General features: G+C 45.1%; 2 protein-coding genes across 2 annotated transcripts; both read left to right on the forward strand.

Annotated features, from left to right (window-relative positions):
* Nucleotides 1-6,655: 6,655 nt before the first annotated feature.
* On the forward strand, nucleotides 6,656-8,564 carry mrps14 (mitochondrial ribosomal protein S14; the record flags this gene model as incomplete). The annotated part of the gene is made up of 3 exons (XM_084457831.1): nucleotides 6,656-6,724; nucleotides 6,951-7,115; nucleotides 8,092-8,564. The coding sequence occupies 3 exons, from the start codon at nucleotides 6,656-6,658 to the stop codon at nucleotides 8,272-8,274; spliced, it is 417 nt and encodes a 138-aa protein (XP_084313957.1). The 3' UTR covers nucleotides 8,275-8,564.
* Nucleotides 8,565-9,009: 445 nt separating this feature from the next.
* Nucleotides 9,010-15,127, forward strand: cacybp (calcyclin binding protein). Its single transcript, XM_084457753.1, has 6 exons — nucleotides 9,010-9,089; nucleotides 11,065-11,272; nucleotides 11,947-12,043; nucleotides 13,112-13,211; nucleotides 13,378-13,472; nucleotides 14,085-15,127. Exons 1-6 carry the CDS (start codon nucleotides 9,072-9,074, stop codon nucleotides 14,245-14,247), a joined length of 681 nt encoding a protein of 226 aa, XP_084313879.1. The 5' UTR covers nucleotides 9,010-9,071; the 3' UTR covers nucleotides 14,248-15,127.
* Nucleotides 15,128-15,710: the final 583 nt, after the last annotated feature.

A 15,710-nucleotide genomic window follows, 5' to 3' on the forward strand; every position in this document is an offset into this window, starting at 1 on the left:
TCAGACACCCAGGCGGTGTGCGCGGGTGACCGGGGCGTGATACCGTCCTGGGTCCATCTGCACGGTCTCTCCTGCTCTGAAGAGCCACGCGGAGCTTCCGCTGGCTTCCATTAGCCTCCTGTTCCAGTAGAGCTGTGGTTTCAATATTCTCACGGGAGCGCACGACAAAAGACTGCTTTCATTTGATCTTTCAGAGACGGTTATGAATGTTGAAGAGTCCCGGTCGGCTGGTTTAGATTTCACCACGAGCACCATGTGACATTTCCCAAGATGCCGTGCTCTACGCAGTCCTTTATTGGTTTTCGTTTCTATTCAAGTCTTAATTTCTAATTTCCTGTCCCTGGTTTCTCACTGTTTGACTCATTCGCTCTTCTCTTACATGTTGCTGCTAATTCATCATGTTGTGTTGGAAAGTTTTCTAATCTTTTCTAGTCGTGATCTTTCTGGTCATGCTCTTTGCACAAAAGTAGGCATAGTTATTGTAGTACTAACCCTGTTCTGCCTTCCCTCTCCCTAGTGCCTCTCTCTCTCCCTCCTATCTTCTAACCAGGTCCAGTGGATGCCCCACTGTCACCAGCAGACCTCCCTGAGTCCGATAGATACCCCCGTGTCTGCTGTGGATGTCGTAGCATGTCCGTAGAATATTCTCTCTCCTATGATGCTTTTAGCCTCTCTTACTCTGAAATGTAATTTAATGTAATGTATTGCTTTATAAATGTTCTTAGCTGGTAGACAAACATACTCCTGGAGCTTGCTCCATCGCCTTGTTGAGAGGGGTCAGGGAAGAATTTTTACAGCTCACTTATCTGGCCCCTGGGTGATACTGTTTTTTTGCTTCCCTCTGGAATATGTAGGGGTGGGTCGTATGCCCACCTCCCTTGTTCTCTGTAAAGCGCATTGTGTTGCCTCTGGGTATGAAATGCGCTGTACAAATAAAGCTTTGATTGATTGATTGATAGTAGCTGTCAGGCTTTGGAGGAGGGGAAGACTCGAGCCAGATTGCAGGACGGCAGGCAAAGTAAGTAAATGGCAGCGATCCGAATCGCATACTTCTGCTTTTTACTACCAGTACGTACAGGTGCTACAGCTGCCCCTAGTAAGTACATACTTTGCACGCTGTATGCGTCCAATTGGGACATACTACCTTATCATAACATTGAGCCTTGAAATTTGACCATGTCCGTCGCCATCATGACATAATTCCGCTTCGCGTCGTGCCTAACAACGCCCCCTAGCTGTTATAAAATCACTATAACACACGGCCTCTCGTGGTTTATTGCTTAATTTAAGGGATTCGAACCCACGCTCTCCCGCTTGTGAGCTGGACGCGGTAATAGTTGCGCCAAAAGCAATGTCCCCCCTGGGACACTTTGTCACTCGGTTACATATATTCTCTGATCAAAGGTGGGCGTGACCAGGGGGGACAGGCGTATGCTGGTACTACCAGGTCATATTCACTTTATTCACCTCAGCTGCCATATTGGTCAGTCTGACGTAATTGTTGGTGTGGATGTGGAAGTGCCCGTTGACTTGAATGTTAAAAGTTCACTATAAAAACACCACTTCAAGAACCAAAGCAGTCAGACTAACAGGCTGTGATTAACATGGGAGTCGACGGGCACTTCCACATCAGACTGACCAATATGGCAGCTGAAGTGAATTAAGCGAATTGCCAAACAAATGCTTACGTCAAACCAGGCAACACAGCCCCCATTCTCCCAAGACATGCCAATACATCTCTCTCTCTCTCTCACACCCACACACACACACACACACACACACACACACACACATGCCCCCCCCCCCCCCCCTACCTCCTACTGTGGTCGTCGGCAGCTGTAAACACACAGCTCAAACGTCAATTGAGACATGCTCCATGCTATTTTACAACTACTATGTCAATTCATTTGTTTCAGAGCTTGTTGCAAAGTGGGGCCAAATCTTTGACACCACAGCATCGGAGAGAGCATCCACTGTCTATCTATTCACTGACCCTTGACCCCCATACAGATGGAATTCATTGAGACTCATGGAAAAAGCGAACAGAATAGCACACTGACGAGCAAACAGGAGTGGCTGACTAGAGACTGATCTCTCTGTATTAGCAGTAGTCATGGATGTCTTGGTAAACGACTGGCCCTTTCCTATAGCTCATGTTTATGTCGGCTAACTGAGCTAGTTCTGGGTTCAGGCCACTGGATATTCACTTGTTTAACAAGGGAAATTCCCATTTGGGGATTCCTTCCATGCATTAATAAACAAGGAACCGTTTATGTCAATAAAGTCATTGAAAAACACACACACACACACACACACAAAGCAAATATGAATTCTCTCTCGACTCCCAGTGGCGCTATATGTCAAACGAATACATTCGGCTAGATAAACTGTACGTCAAAAAACACAGCGCCTGATATGAGGGACGAGTCTCTCTTGTTTGCTCAGGGTCCCCCACTTCCCCCTCGCACCGGTGGTCTCTCTCCAAGTGAATCCACAGCTGTTGTTTTGAAAGTATCTGGGAACTTTCTGTTCTTCTTATCATTGTATTTTGGCAATTTAAATCAAAGTTTTTTAAATGTACCTTTGTGCAGCTCTAGTTGATGGGATTAACAGTCAGGCTGTCTGCGTTGTGCTGTTTGCCGATGAGGTGTTTATTCTCTTCGATGACAGAACTGGGGTCTGCGTGTCTGTCTGCCTGCCGTCACCAGCACGCATAGCAACGCGCAGGGCAACCACGACGGCCATCGCACTCTGATCCAAGCAGGGCGCAGAGACGTAACAGCAAGCGCTTTTTCAACAGGCGCTTTGTGTTATCCTGTCTAATGGGGAGAGCAGAAGCACCTCTGCTACGGAAGCCCATGAGGGCCTGGGGGTCTGGGGGAGGGGGGGGGGCTGGGGGTCTGTGGGGAGGGGGCTGAGGGTGGGGGGGGGGTCGGAAGGGGAATCCTCTTTGAAACACCAGGGTGATGACCGAGGAAGAGGTCTGGGATTTCACTCACTCTCTCCCCAGGATATTAGAAGACTTTAGAAAAATAAAATAAAATAAAAAATAAGTTTGATGGAGTGTGACTTTGACAACCCACAAGCATATCGACAGTACGCATCTGAGACCTCTGGCCTGTTTTAAATTAATATCTGGCCATGTATGAATAGCCTAGTTGAAGTAATTAAGGAAAAGAATGTTTGTTTTAAAGATACAATATAGAATGGGAATACTGTAGAATGGACGTGGAGATGGAATAGTAAAAAATAATAATAATAAAAAATCCAGTGATAACAGCAGGGTTACTTAAGCATATCGTTGTCATTGCGTGTGGGTTAGGGGTTTTAAAGTTTCACTTTACACGTGTCGGAGATCCTGTTCACAAGATTTCACATGATGTTTCCCTATGGGGGAGAGAGAGCTTCAGGGTCACCTCTATAGGATTTAAACTCTGGGGGGGGGTACATTTTTGAGGGGGTTATACGTACATTTGCAGAGAATTCAAATGTGTTTAAGTAAAACTATGCCATATCAGATAAGTTAGGTCGAAAGAATGTTATTTAACTACACATTCCTCCTGGACCTGTAAACTAGTAAAGACCAATTTACGCTTCATCGCTTGACACTTTTGAAACCGTCGCTCAACAGTTATGACGTCTTGAGGGACACTTTTTTGTGTCCCTCAAGCGAAACATGATTGGTCAGTTCAAGATATTAGGTCCTAAGCTATTTTGAAGTGTCTCATGTCTGTGTTATTTGACTATAGGCAAACGTGAGGCCATTCCAGCATTGTCTAGGGATGGACTGTTTAGAGACATTTAGCTTCCATATGACTGGAGGGCATCTAATGAGGATGCCTCCTGGGCGCCTCCCTAGGGAGGTGTTCCAGGCGTGTCCGGCTGGGAGGAGGCCGCGGGGTAGACCCAGGACTAGGTGGCGGGACTACATCTCCGCACTGGCCTGGGAGCGGCTAAAGATTCCCCAGGCAGAGCTGGTTGATGCTGCCAGGGAAAGGGATGTCTGGGGCCCCCTGCTGGAACTGCTGCCTCCGCTACCCGACCCCGGATAAGCGGATGAAGATGGATGGATGACCGGAGGGAGGGGAAACTGATGAACACAACCATCCTACATAGGCCTACTGTATCTTATCTGCTTTTTCACAAATACTCCCCAAAAAAACAGGCACCCAAATGCTGAGGAAAGAGTAGGAATTGAAAGGCTGGTATGGTTGAAGGTGAGTTGGGTAACACATGTAAATTTTTTGAGACTAGAAATAAAATTGTATGATATAGATGTTTTTTTTTTTTTTTTTTTTTACAGTTTTGATCCATGCATTTATAGGTCAGTCCATCCACCCTGAAGACCACTGTCCGGCGTTGTACAAAACAAGCAGTATGTCCTCCAATGTCTAGCAGTGGAAAATAAGCATTTCCCCGTTGTTGAACAAACACGTTTTTGTTGAACAAACTTGGGAAATAACACAATAACAGTTTCTTGAACCAAATATTTCAGTGTCTAAAAAGCCTCACTGAACTAATCAGATTCATGGACAGATATGAATGTGAGAAGAGTTTCCAGGATTCAACAATGTCCATGTACTGTGTCACTTTTTGGACATTCACTGTGACAGCCAGATGGATTCATCCAAAATCCTATTGACAGCGGTTTCTGGCATTGACCCATTCAGACACGGACACTGGTTCCTTGTTGCTGAAAATGTGAAATCGCGACAGGTCTACATCATCTTTGCCAAGTCTTGCAAGAGAGCAGGCTATATTTACTCATATCCACATTATAAAATCAGTACAGCCAATAACATGTTGCACTTTTATCCAAAGTGACTTAGGCTACAATAATTGCATTCAAGGGTATAAATAGAATTACAATAGGTGCTTAAGAGGGAGGATTGTGGTAGTACTTCTTGGAGAGGTGAGTTTTGAGCCTGCGGCGAAAGATGGGCAGCGACTCTGCTCTCCGTGGGCAGCTCGGTCCACCACTGCGGGGCCAGGACAGAGAAGAGCCGTGACCGTGGGGTCAGGACAGAGAAGAGCCGTGACCGTGGGGTCAGGACAGAGAAGAGCCGTGACCGTGGGGTCAGGACAGAGAAGAGCCGTGACCGTGGGGTCAGGACAGAGAAGAGCCGTGACCGTGGGGTCAGGACAGAGGAGAGCCGTGACCGTGGGGTCAGGACAGAGAAGAGCCGTGACCGTGGGGTCAGGACAGAGAAGAGCCGTGACCGTGGGGTCAGGACAGAGAAGAGCCGTGACCGTGTCGATCGACCGCAGTGGCCTCTGACTGGCGGGGCAACCGGTGGCCCAGAGGTAGCAGAGCGTAGGGGGTGTAGGGCTTGACCATGGCCTGGAGGTCGGAGGGAGTTATTCGATTCATTGCCCTGTAGTCTAGTACTAGAGTTTTAAACTGGATGTGAGCCGCTACAGGGAGCCAGTGTAGAGACGGAGAAGGGAAGTTGTGTGGGAGAACTTGGGGCGGTTGAACACCAGGCGAGCAGCAGCTTTCTGGACAAGCTCTCTTATGTTAGTCTTTTTAATTCTGAATTAGAAACATGAAGAAGTGAGTTATCTGAACAGACGAGTGTCTGAAAGTCCCAGTTGGTGAACAGCAGGATGGCTCAAGCTGCGGCCACCCTTGTTGTGTGTCTTTAACCCACAAACAGGCACACTTAAAATAACACAAACAAAACAAACAGGCACATTTAAAATCTGTGCCTCGTTATTAAGAGTTTGTTTGTTTGTGGGTTAAAGACACACAACGAGGGTGGCCTCGTGAGACAAGCCTGATCTTGAAAGCTCACGTTCTGTTTCTCCACACATCAAGTCTGTCAAGGCTCAATAAAACCGTTGGTGATCAGAAAATTATCTCGCCAATAAATGTCTGTCTTTGTGACACATTAGAATAATGTAACAACATAAAAAGGCCATGGAGACATTGTGATAGTTTCCTTGCACATTTATTAAAGAAAAGGCAGACAATAAAACGCCACCAATTAGGCTACCCCGCCCCCGTCCTTCCGGTTCGCTATTCAAGCATTCCTAGAACAATGAAAGTGGATTTCGTAAAGTTTCCCAGGCAATCATCATTGTTGTGAGTCTCTGGGAGAAGAGATGGCTGATAAATGAAAACACATGCTTAATTGTATGCACTTTTATGTGTGTGTGTGTGTGTGTGTGCGTGCGTGCTTGTGTTATTCGACTGTCAAATTTCACTCTCAATCACTAACATAATACTGCCATCCTCAGGATTAACGTGTGCTACTACACATGAAGGTTCTCTCTCTCTCCTCTCTCTCTCTCTCTCCCCCTCTCTCCCTCTCTCTCTCTCTCTCTCTGTCTCTCTCTCTCTCTCTCTCTCTCTCTCTCTCTCTCTCTCTCTCTCTCTCTCTCTCTCTCTCTGAGCTAGACGGCAGAGGAATGACTTTTGTGAATCTAGGTTGCCAGGTTTAAAGAAGCACATCTTTACATATTGTTGAGGTGGGAATGAATTTAAAGGAGGAATAAATCGCTCTCTAAATAGGCTACCGCAAAGATAATAGGTCATATCACTTACAATGGCAAGATAAAATACATGTATTCTCCGTACAAATATATCTTGAGATAATACGTTAAACTCTCAAACCTGGCATCCGTGCAAATTATCCGTCCACATGATTCCAACATGGCTGCCTGCAGGACTGTGTGTGCGGGGCTGAATGTTCTTCAAACCTCGTTTTACGCACCTAAACAGGTAGGGTGTGTAGAAATTGCTTGTTATCGCAGAGATTTATCTGTTCTGGTGTCATCTCCGATCATGAATGTATGCATTATTAATGTCGCCTAAATAGGTACGCTTGAGAGATGTCATTGGGTACCAATCAAATGAATCATTATGTACATACTTCTTTTGCTTACTATCTAAAGTGTTGATCCCAATCATAGTTGATCCCCTGTGTTCATCTCATTGCCTGTACAAGGCGTCCCGGTGCTGCTGGGGGCTGCTGGAGCAGGTCCGGGGGTACTATGTCGACTGGCGGATGCTGCGAGACGTCAAGAGACGACAGATGGCCTTCGACTACGCGGACGAGAGGCTACGGATCAATGCGCTGAGGAAGAACACGGTTCTGCCCAAAGAACTCCAGGTATGCTGTTACTATAGAGTTCATCAAAAAGGTCCAAGGTTGATAAATTCTTTCCCTGACATCCAAAGAGCGGCTGTAGCTCAGTTGGTAGAGCGGGTCGTTCAATGATCGAAGGGTCAGTGGTTCGAATCCCAGCTCAGACTGTCCACATGTCGAAGTGTCCTTGAGCAAGACACCTAACCCCAAATTGCTGCCAATGAGCAGGTTAGCACCTTGCATGGCAGCTACCGCCATTGGTGTGTGAATGTGTGTGTGAATGGGTGAATGAGAGGCCATTGTAAAGCGCTTTGAGTGCCGCTAAGGTGGAAAAGCGCTATATAAGTGCAGTCCATTTACCATTTACCTTCTGTAAGCTACTTTTACTACAAGAACGCCGAAGCCCTGCTTTCCATTCATATGCTGTTACTATAACCTGATTGGTTACAGGTATGAGCTGCGGACACTACTGCAGGATAGATTAACCCCTATGTGTCAACCTAGTGCACTTGAGGAGATTCAAGGGATTTGACTAGTTTCCTCAGATCTGCCAAGGGCGGTATGGCACTAGTCTGTCTTCGCCAGACCCAATTCCCAAAAGTGCGAAGGGTCTTGAAATCCTGCGTTTATTTTCGATTTCCAAGGGTCGTTATCAACGGGCAGACCAAAATGCCTGGATGCAACTGGATAGACCTACAACCAATCAGAGCAATGAAACGTGGGTTAGTCGCCATATCATCGTATCAAGTGGGTAAAGTCGTATCAAACCCCGCCCCATATTAGTTAAACGGTTGTGATTGGCCCGACCAATAACATTGGCCACTGCCATCGGTGAATGTCATTTTATTTGCCGACGGCAGTCAACAAGGTCAACATCCACAACAATCCATGCTGTAGCTTTGGTGTTCATCGTGTGCCTGTGTGAGTGAGATGACTGAATGATAACCCGTGGTGTTGATAACTAATACGACCAACATATAATGTGCGTCTGTCTGTACAGGAAGTTGCAGACAAGGAAATCGCCGCGTTGCCTCGCGACAGCTGCCCCGTACGGATCCGCAACAGGTGTGTGATGACATCACGGCCTCGGGGAGTGAAACGCAGGTGGCGCCTCAGTCGCATCGTCTTCCGTCACCTTGCCGACCACAACCAGATGTCCGGAATCCAGCGTGCGATGTGGTGACCCACTGGCCCGGCGTTGTGGCCGTGTGTCGCTACGTGATTGGTGGACTGATCATCTTTGCTCTGTGGATTTTTGTCGTATGGTTACATTCTGAATTCCATCCTGTTCTGGTGAGAGTTTTGCTCCTACATGGCAGATAATCAGACACCATTGGTCCAATCATATTAAACATTGGTGACCCGATGTCCCACTGTGTATTCAGGCAGGATGGGATGTTCTTTCTCTTCAGCTCTCTCTCCCCCTTGAGTCATGTAAATTATGTTAATTGAAGACTACAACTGACAGCTTACAAGAGCAAGTGTCAATGGGGTTATAGACTGTATTTAACAAATAAAATGTTGAACTCTACTGCGTTGTCTTGTTTTCATAACGTTGAATATCTTTAAGTATCTGATCAGCCCACCTATGAAATTGATGTTTCTCACTTTAAGGGAGATGTTCAAGAAACGGATAACAGAAATATGTGTAAATGTGCGCTTTCCCATGTATAATACAGTAATAATAGCCTACACTTTATCTTCATAGCGCTTTTCTAGGTACCCAAAGCACTTTACATAGAGAAAAAAAACATTCAAAGCACTTAAAATAGATCATCACAATCACAATATACTTTTCATAGATTATGTTTTTCAAAACCGCTGGTCACCAATGCGACAGTGACGTCTCACATGCGGAACCTTCTAACCGTCAACCCCATTTTTACCTGCGGAACAATTTTGCAGTTACACCGGAACAGGCACAAGGAGTTACACTTCCAAGAAACTAGCCGCTAGATAGATATAAAGACACATTTCTCAATGGATCTCGACGAACAGGTAGTTAACGTACAGTATTAAGATAGACAGCTGATCATTGATACGAATCATAAACAGTTATTAGCTGAATTATCTGCTAATGTTGCTAGGCTAGCTAACCTTAGTTAGCTAGCATTATGCTACATGCCTCTTTGGACAGAAAACACTAAACTAAACTGTTTTGAGCAAATGCCAGTTTAGTCCCGTTAAATATGACTTCAGTTGTATATAAACCGGATGATTTTAGTTGGAAGAAGTATTTAGTGAGGGGTTTCTAGTTTAGTTTGACTGATAGCTAGTGCTAACGCTAGTTAGCTCGCCGGTGCTGCTTCTAGAACCTTCTAGAACCTTCTAGAACCTTCTAGAACAGCTAGCTAGGTAGGCAGCTGCCCAGTCCAGACTTGTCAGCATTAAAAACCATAGTTTCGCTTTTGTGCCACTCGCCATAGGGGTTCAGTTTGGATCAACATGCATTAATTCATTCATTCATTCATTCATTCATACATTCATTCATTCATTCATTCATTCATTCATTCATTCATTCATGCACAAAAACAGTTGGTCAGACTCGGAAAAAACAGTTGGTCAGACTCGGAAAAAACAGTTGGTCAGACTCGGAAAAAACAGTTGGTCAGACTCGGAAAAAACAGTTGGTCAGACTCGGAAAAAACAGTTGGTCAGACTCGGAAAAAACAGTTGGTCAGACTCAGAAAAAACAGTTGGTCAGACTCGGAAAAACAGTTGGTCAGACTCGGAAAAAAGAGTTGGTCAGACTCGGAAAAAAGAGTTGGTCAGACTCGGAAAAAACAGTTGGTCAGACTCGGAAAAAACAGTTGGTCAGACTCGGAAAAAACAGTTGGTCAGACTCGGAAAAAAACAGTTGGTCAGACTCGGAAAAAACAGTTGGTCAGACTCAGAAAACAGTTGGTCAGACTCAGAAAACAGTTGGTCAGACTCGGAAAAACAGTTGGTCAGACTCGGAAAAACAGTTGGTCAGACTCGGAAAAAACAGTTGGTCAGACTCGGAAAAAACAGTTGGTCAGACTCGGAAAAAACAGTTGGTCAGACTCAGAAAACAGTTGGTCAGACTCGGAAAAACAGTTGGTCAGACTCGGAAAAAACAGTTGGTCAGACTCGGAAAAAACAGTTGGTCAGACTCGGAAAAAACAGTTGGTCAGACTCGGAAAAAACAGTTGGTCAGACTCGGAAAAAAACAGTTGGTCAGACTCGGAAAAATCAGTTGGTCAGACTCAGAAAACAGTTGGTCAGACTCAGAAAACAGTTGGTCAGACTCGGAAAAACAGTTGGTCAGACTCGGAAAAAACAGTTGGTCAGACTCGGAAAAAACAGTTGGTCAGACTCGGAAAAACAGTTGGTCAGACTCGGAAAAAACAGTTGGTCAGACTCGGAAAAAAACAGTTGGTCAGACTCGGAAAAAACAGTTGGTCAGACTCGGAAAAAACAGTTGGTCAGACTCGGAAAAAACAGTTGGTCAGACTCGGAAAAAACAGTTGGTCAGACTCGGAAAAAACAGTTGGTCAGACTCGGAAAAAACAGTTGGTCAGACTCGGAAAAAACAGTTGGTCAGACTCAGAAAACAGTTGGTCAGACTCGGAAAAAACAGTTGGTCAGACTCGGAAAAAACAGTTGGTCAGACTCGGATAAAAACAGTTGGTCAGACTCGGAAAAAACAGTTGGTCAGACTCGGAAAAAACAGTTGGTCAGACTCGGAAAAAAAACAGTTGGTCAGACTCGGAAAAAACAGTTGGTCAGACTCGGAAAACAGTTGGTCAGACTCGGAAAAAACAGTTGGTCAGACTCGGAAAAAACAGTTGGTCAGACTCGGAAAAAACAGTTGGTCAGACTCGGAAAAAACAGTTGGTCAGACTCGGAAAAAACAGTTGGTCAGACTCGGAACCCGCGCAAACGTAATGACGCGCTGTTTCTCATGTGTATAACGTTACCTAACTTAACTACTGTTCACATTTAACTTCAGATCGACCATCTGGAGGCCGACCTGCTCGAGATCTCCACCCTGCTGGAGAAGGCCGAGAGGACGCGTGTTCAGGATGTGTTGAGACAAGAACAGAAAAAGATGGAGAAGGAGATTTCGGCCAAGAGGCAGCAGAAGGAGCAGCAGGCCAAGCGAGAGGCGGACACTACATCTGCATCCAAAGCGTACACAGTCAAGATCAGTAACTACGGTACGGTTGCGTCTCTAGACTCATGTGCTGGTGCTCTGCATGATGCAGTAGAGGTTGGTCTGTTGAGGATGTTATCACTGACAATATCTTTATTAGTGGTATACATGGCTTGACATGACAGATGCTTTCATTGTTTGTAGGGACGCACAATATATCAATCATATTGTTAAGTTATACAGGCGCGGCATGCCTGTATAACTGATGCCGATTTGTACACGGGTTCAATAAACGTATAGCTATGCAACTGAACGCATTACTTGCCCATTCTGTATGAGAGAGAGCAGGATGAAACAGCCATGACGGCTATGTTAATATCTATTATCGGTATCGGCCAAAATGTTCATATCATCCCTAATTGATTGTCAAGCTTTGATTGGCTGGCTGGTTGGCATTACCACTATGTTGATTACACCTGTCCAGTCCGCTCAGATCTCTACACGTACATAGGTTTGGGAATGAGGGTGTGACGATCAAGCGTCTACTCAAGTGTCTCAGAGTAGAAGCTGATCTAGGACCAGTTGTGCCTTTTATGAAACTTATTACGGATAGGCGGCTATCTGATCCTAGATCTACTCCCGCTCTGAGATTTGTGGTAAGTAAGGACCCAGGCCTCTTAAAACTGATGAAGAGAATGACACATCTTTGACGTCTTAACACATTCTCCTTTGATGCAGGATGGGACCAGTCCGATAAATTTGTGAAGATCTACATCACACTGAAAGGGGTCCAGAAGATAGCAGCTGAGAAGGTGGAGGTCAGCTTCTCAGAGAGGTACTGGGTGTTGTGGTCATTTAGTCTCATTTGAGCGTAGCCTGGCTGAGATCATGGGGTCGGGGTCTCCTGATTGGCCCAAAAACACGCCTTATTACCAGAGGGGACCGGGCTGCTGCCGTACAGGCCCCTCAGTTGTCCCTGCCTGAGAGCCTCAGACAAGCTGCTGCTGCTTCTTCTTCTTTTTCTCTTTCTCTTTCTTCTTCTTCTTCTCCGTCTTCGTCCTCGTCTCGATGTTGTGTCCTCCCTCCAGTCTCAGACAAGCTAAATCTCTATTATCTTTTAAGTCTTTTCTCAAAACTCATTTTGATGTAAAAGCTTTTTCAGTTGTTTTTCAGTTTTTTATTTTATTCACATTACTTTCTTCCCTTTTTACTCTATTTTATGGTGTTGTTGGCACTTCTTTTTTTCCCTCTTACAGTACAATATTATTGTGTTTATTAGGGGCCGGGCAGCGAGCTGCCGGAACCCTATTGTATTTGCCTATATTATTGTTATTATTATTATTATTATTATTCTCCATCTTCCACTGAAGTCTGACTTCCCGTGGACAAAGAATCACCAAACTTTGCACATAGCTCCAGTACTATACCCAAAGTCCTCAACCTGCATTGTAGGTCAATAAACCTGAAGGTGGCGCTACAGCAAAGTTTAAAACTTTAATAAATCATAACAAATCAGCCATAGGTGCCATCACTGTAAAACCACCATGTCAATGTAGTCCCCAGTGAGACCAAACTTTCATACGCTCTGACCTTGCAGGAATTTTGAAGTCCATCACTCAGGTTTTACAGTTTATGAAAAAATCAATCAAATCTATCTCCTCCCGCATTTTTTGTTCAATTGACACCAAAATTTATCTGTCCTTACCAAAGGATCCTCACAGATTTTTGAAATATGAAAAATTGAGTCCACAGCGCATCAAAACGTTTTACTGTTAACAGTTCTGTATACAGTTCCTACGAATTCTTGCCAAATCAATGTCTGACCATCCTCATAAAAAGTGACAACATCCTCAACATATCCAAAATGGAGTGTGATTTCTTCCATGCTGGTCTTTTGCCACAGGTCTTTGGTTGTGCTGGTAAAAGACCTGGATGGGAAGAACCACCAGATGTCCGTCAACAACCTGCTCTGCCCCATAAACGCTCAGGAAAGCTGTTCAAAGGTGAGTTGGGACACGTAGAGATTTCCTGCACTGACTGGACTGAGTCAGACCCGTCTCCATCTGCGCTCATCGCCCCATTGGTTATGTGTTTAGAGGTCAAACAGACATGGTCCTGCTGATGTGTTTAAAGGTCAAAACAGACATGGTCCTGCTGATGTGTTTAAAGGTCAAAACAGACATGGTCCTGGTGATGTGTAAGAAGATGGCTGCCAAGAAGTGGGAGTGTCTGACGCAGGGGGAGAAGAAGGCCAAAGATAAAGAGTGAGTCCCGCAATGTCATTTTAGCATTTTTCCTAATATTAAATGATTGTAGGGCTTGGTCGCTGTCTGTCCTGCTGTCGTTTGGGCAGGGAGCTCTGCTGAGCCCTGCCTAAGAGCTTTCAGTCCACATGGACAGTTCTGGAGCCAGAAGGCTTTTGTCCTGCCTGAAAACGGGCTTAGCCTCGGGGAGATGGTCATGAGCGTACCTGCTGTGTCTGTGTGGAGATGGTCATGAGACTATCTGTTGTGTCTGTGTGGAGATGGTCATGAGACTATCTGCTCTGTCTGTGTGTGGAGATGGTCATGAGACTATCTGTTGTGTCTGTGTGGAGATGGTCATGAGACTATCTGCTCTGTGTGTGTGGAGATGGTCATGAGACTACCTGCTGTGTGTGTGGAGATGGTCATGAGACTATCTGCTCTGTCTGTGTGTGGAGATGGTCATGAGACTATCTGTTGTGTCTGTGTGGAGATGGTCATGAGACTATCTGCTCTGTGTGTGTGGAGATGGTCATGAGACTACCTGCTGTGTGTGTGGAGATGGTCATGAGACTATCTGCTCTGTCTGTGTGGAGATGGTCATGAGACTACCTGCTGTGTCTGTGTGGACAGTAAGCCCAGCGCTGAGGAGAACACGGACCCCGGTGACGGCCTGATGACCATGCTGAAGAAGATCTACACCGACGGGGACGACGAGATGAAGCGCACCATCAACAAGGCGTGGTCCGAGTCCCAGGAGAAGAAGGCCAAGGGAGGAGACATGGTGGACTTCTAACACGGGTCTCCTCTCCGTGTCCAGCGCCTGTCCGCGGTCCAACATCCTAAACATACATCCTTCATCGCTCAATTCTTTTGAGGTGATTCTCGGAATTGGTACAAGCTTGTGCTCCTCTACACAGCTGTCACAAATCCAGACATGTTAGGGAACAAATGGTGTCATTAAATAAGCGTTTCTGGAATATTCTAAGAGGGCTCATGTATAGCTAGCTAGCTCATGTATGCTAGCAGTAGGTATCTTATCACTTTTTTTTGTACATTCCTTAACTTTGCATTCCCATATCCATTCTAAAGGCAGGGTTGTGATGGAATATTAGAGAGATGAAACTCCTTCTCTGGCCTTTCCAACATTAAAACTTCAATGTTTGAGCCACCAAAGCCACAAGGCCCATGTCAGAGGAGAATGGCGTATTTTTGTTGCACTAATGTACATATTTATACACAGCTAGTACCGCTCAAAGGTTTGGGGTCACACACAAAATGTTTTCCTCACACTTTTATTCAGCAAATGAGTTACACAATGAATAATTGTTTTCTAAAAGCAGTAAGAATAGCAGGATGCAGTATATTTTATTTTGAAAGCAGCGTAACATCTTTTAAAAAGCATACTTTTTCATGGTCATCCCCAACCCCTCCCCATAACTGCTAAATCAGCCATTTCCAACTATATAATTTACCACGTTAACCATGTCTAGACTGTATTTAGGATCCATTTAATGTTATTTTATTTCTTATTTTTTTATGTGTGCTTTTATTTCAAAAAGAAGGACATTTCTAAGTGACCTCAAGCTTTTGAGCGGTACTGTTCAGTTCTGTCAGAGTAACCAGTTATTATGCATCCCTCTTCAACCATGTCTTGATCCCACTCAGGTTTATGTGATGAAATAAACATGTCTCTTCTGGGACTCGTTACTGTTATGTGGTCATGCGCTGTTAATGACATAACTTGTTGTGATTGATGTTTTTGGAGGCAATATAATTATATCAGAACTGTTTTTAATGTAATTTATTTATTCTGACATCAAGGCGGTCACGTCGCCTATCACCTGACGTTCCTCGCCATGCTCACTCAAAGTGGAGCTTCTTAATTGTCCACCAGGTGGCGACATCCACCACTTGTTCAAGTGAAGGGGCATGCCCAGGCATGCTGTAGACAGCCCGATGGGAAAATTACAATAGGTTTACTGGGCTAGATGTGCGCCTGGTAATGCCAGTGTAGTATACGTATTTATTCACAGACAGCTTAACCACAGACACTATAAATACATGTGTTTATCCACAGACGCGCCCTGTACCAACTTCTTAACTACAGACACAGTATAGTCTACACAGTACTTTATCCACAGACACGCAGTATAGGCCTACACGCGTATTTATCCACAGTAGGCCTACGATACACACTTCACCACAGACATACAGTACGCACACTTCTTATCCACAGACACAGCATACACACTTCTT

The sequence above is a fragment of the Borostomias antarcticus genome (genome assembly GCF_949987555.1).
Source record: "Borostomias antarcticus genome assembly, chromosome: 24".
Lineage (NCBI taxonomy): Eukaryota > Metazoa > Chordata > Actinopteri > Stomiiformes > Stomiidae > Borostomias > Borostomias antarcticus.

Coding starts and splice junctions, on each gene's coding strand:
- cacybp (XM_084457753.1), top strand. Junction 11,273..11,946: donor AGTCAAGATCAGTAACTACG/GTACGGTTGCGT, acceptor CCTTTGATGCAG/GATGGGACCAGTCCGATAAA. Junction 13,473..14,084: donor AAGAAGGCCAAAGATAAAGA/GTGAGTCCCGCA, acceptor CTGTGTGGACAG/TAAGCCCAGCGCTGAGGAGA.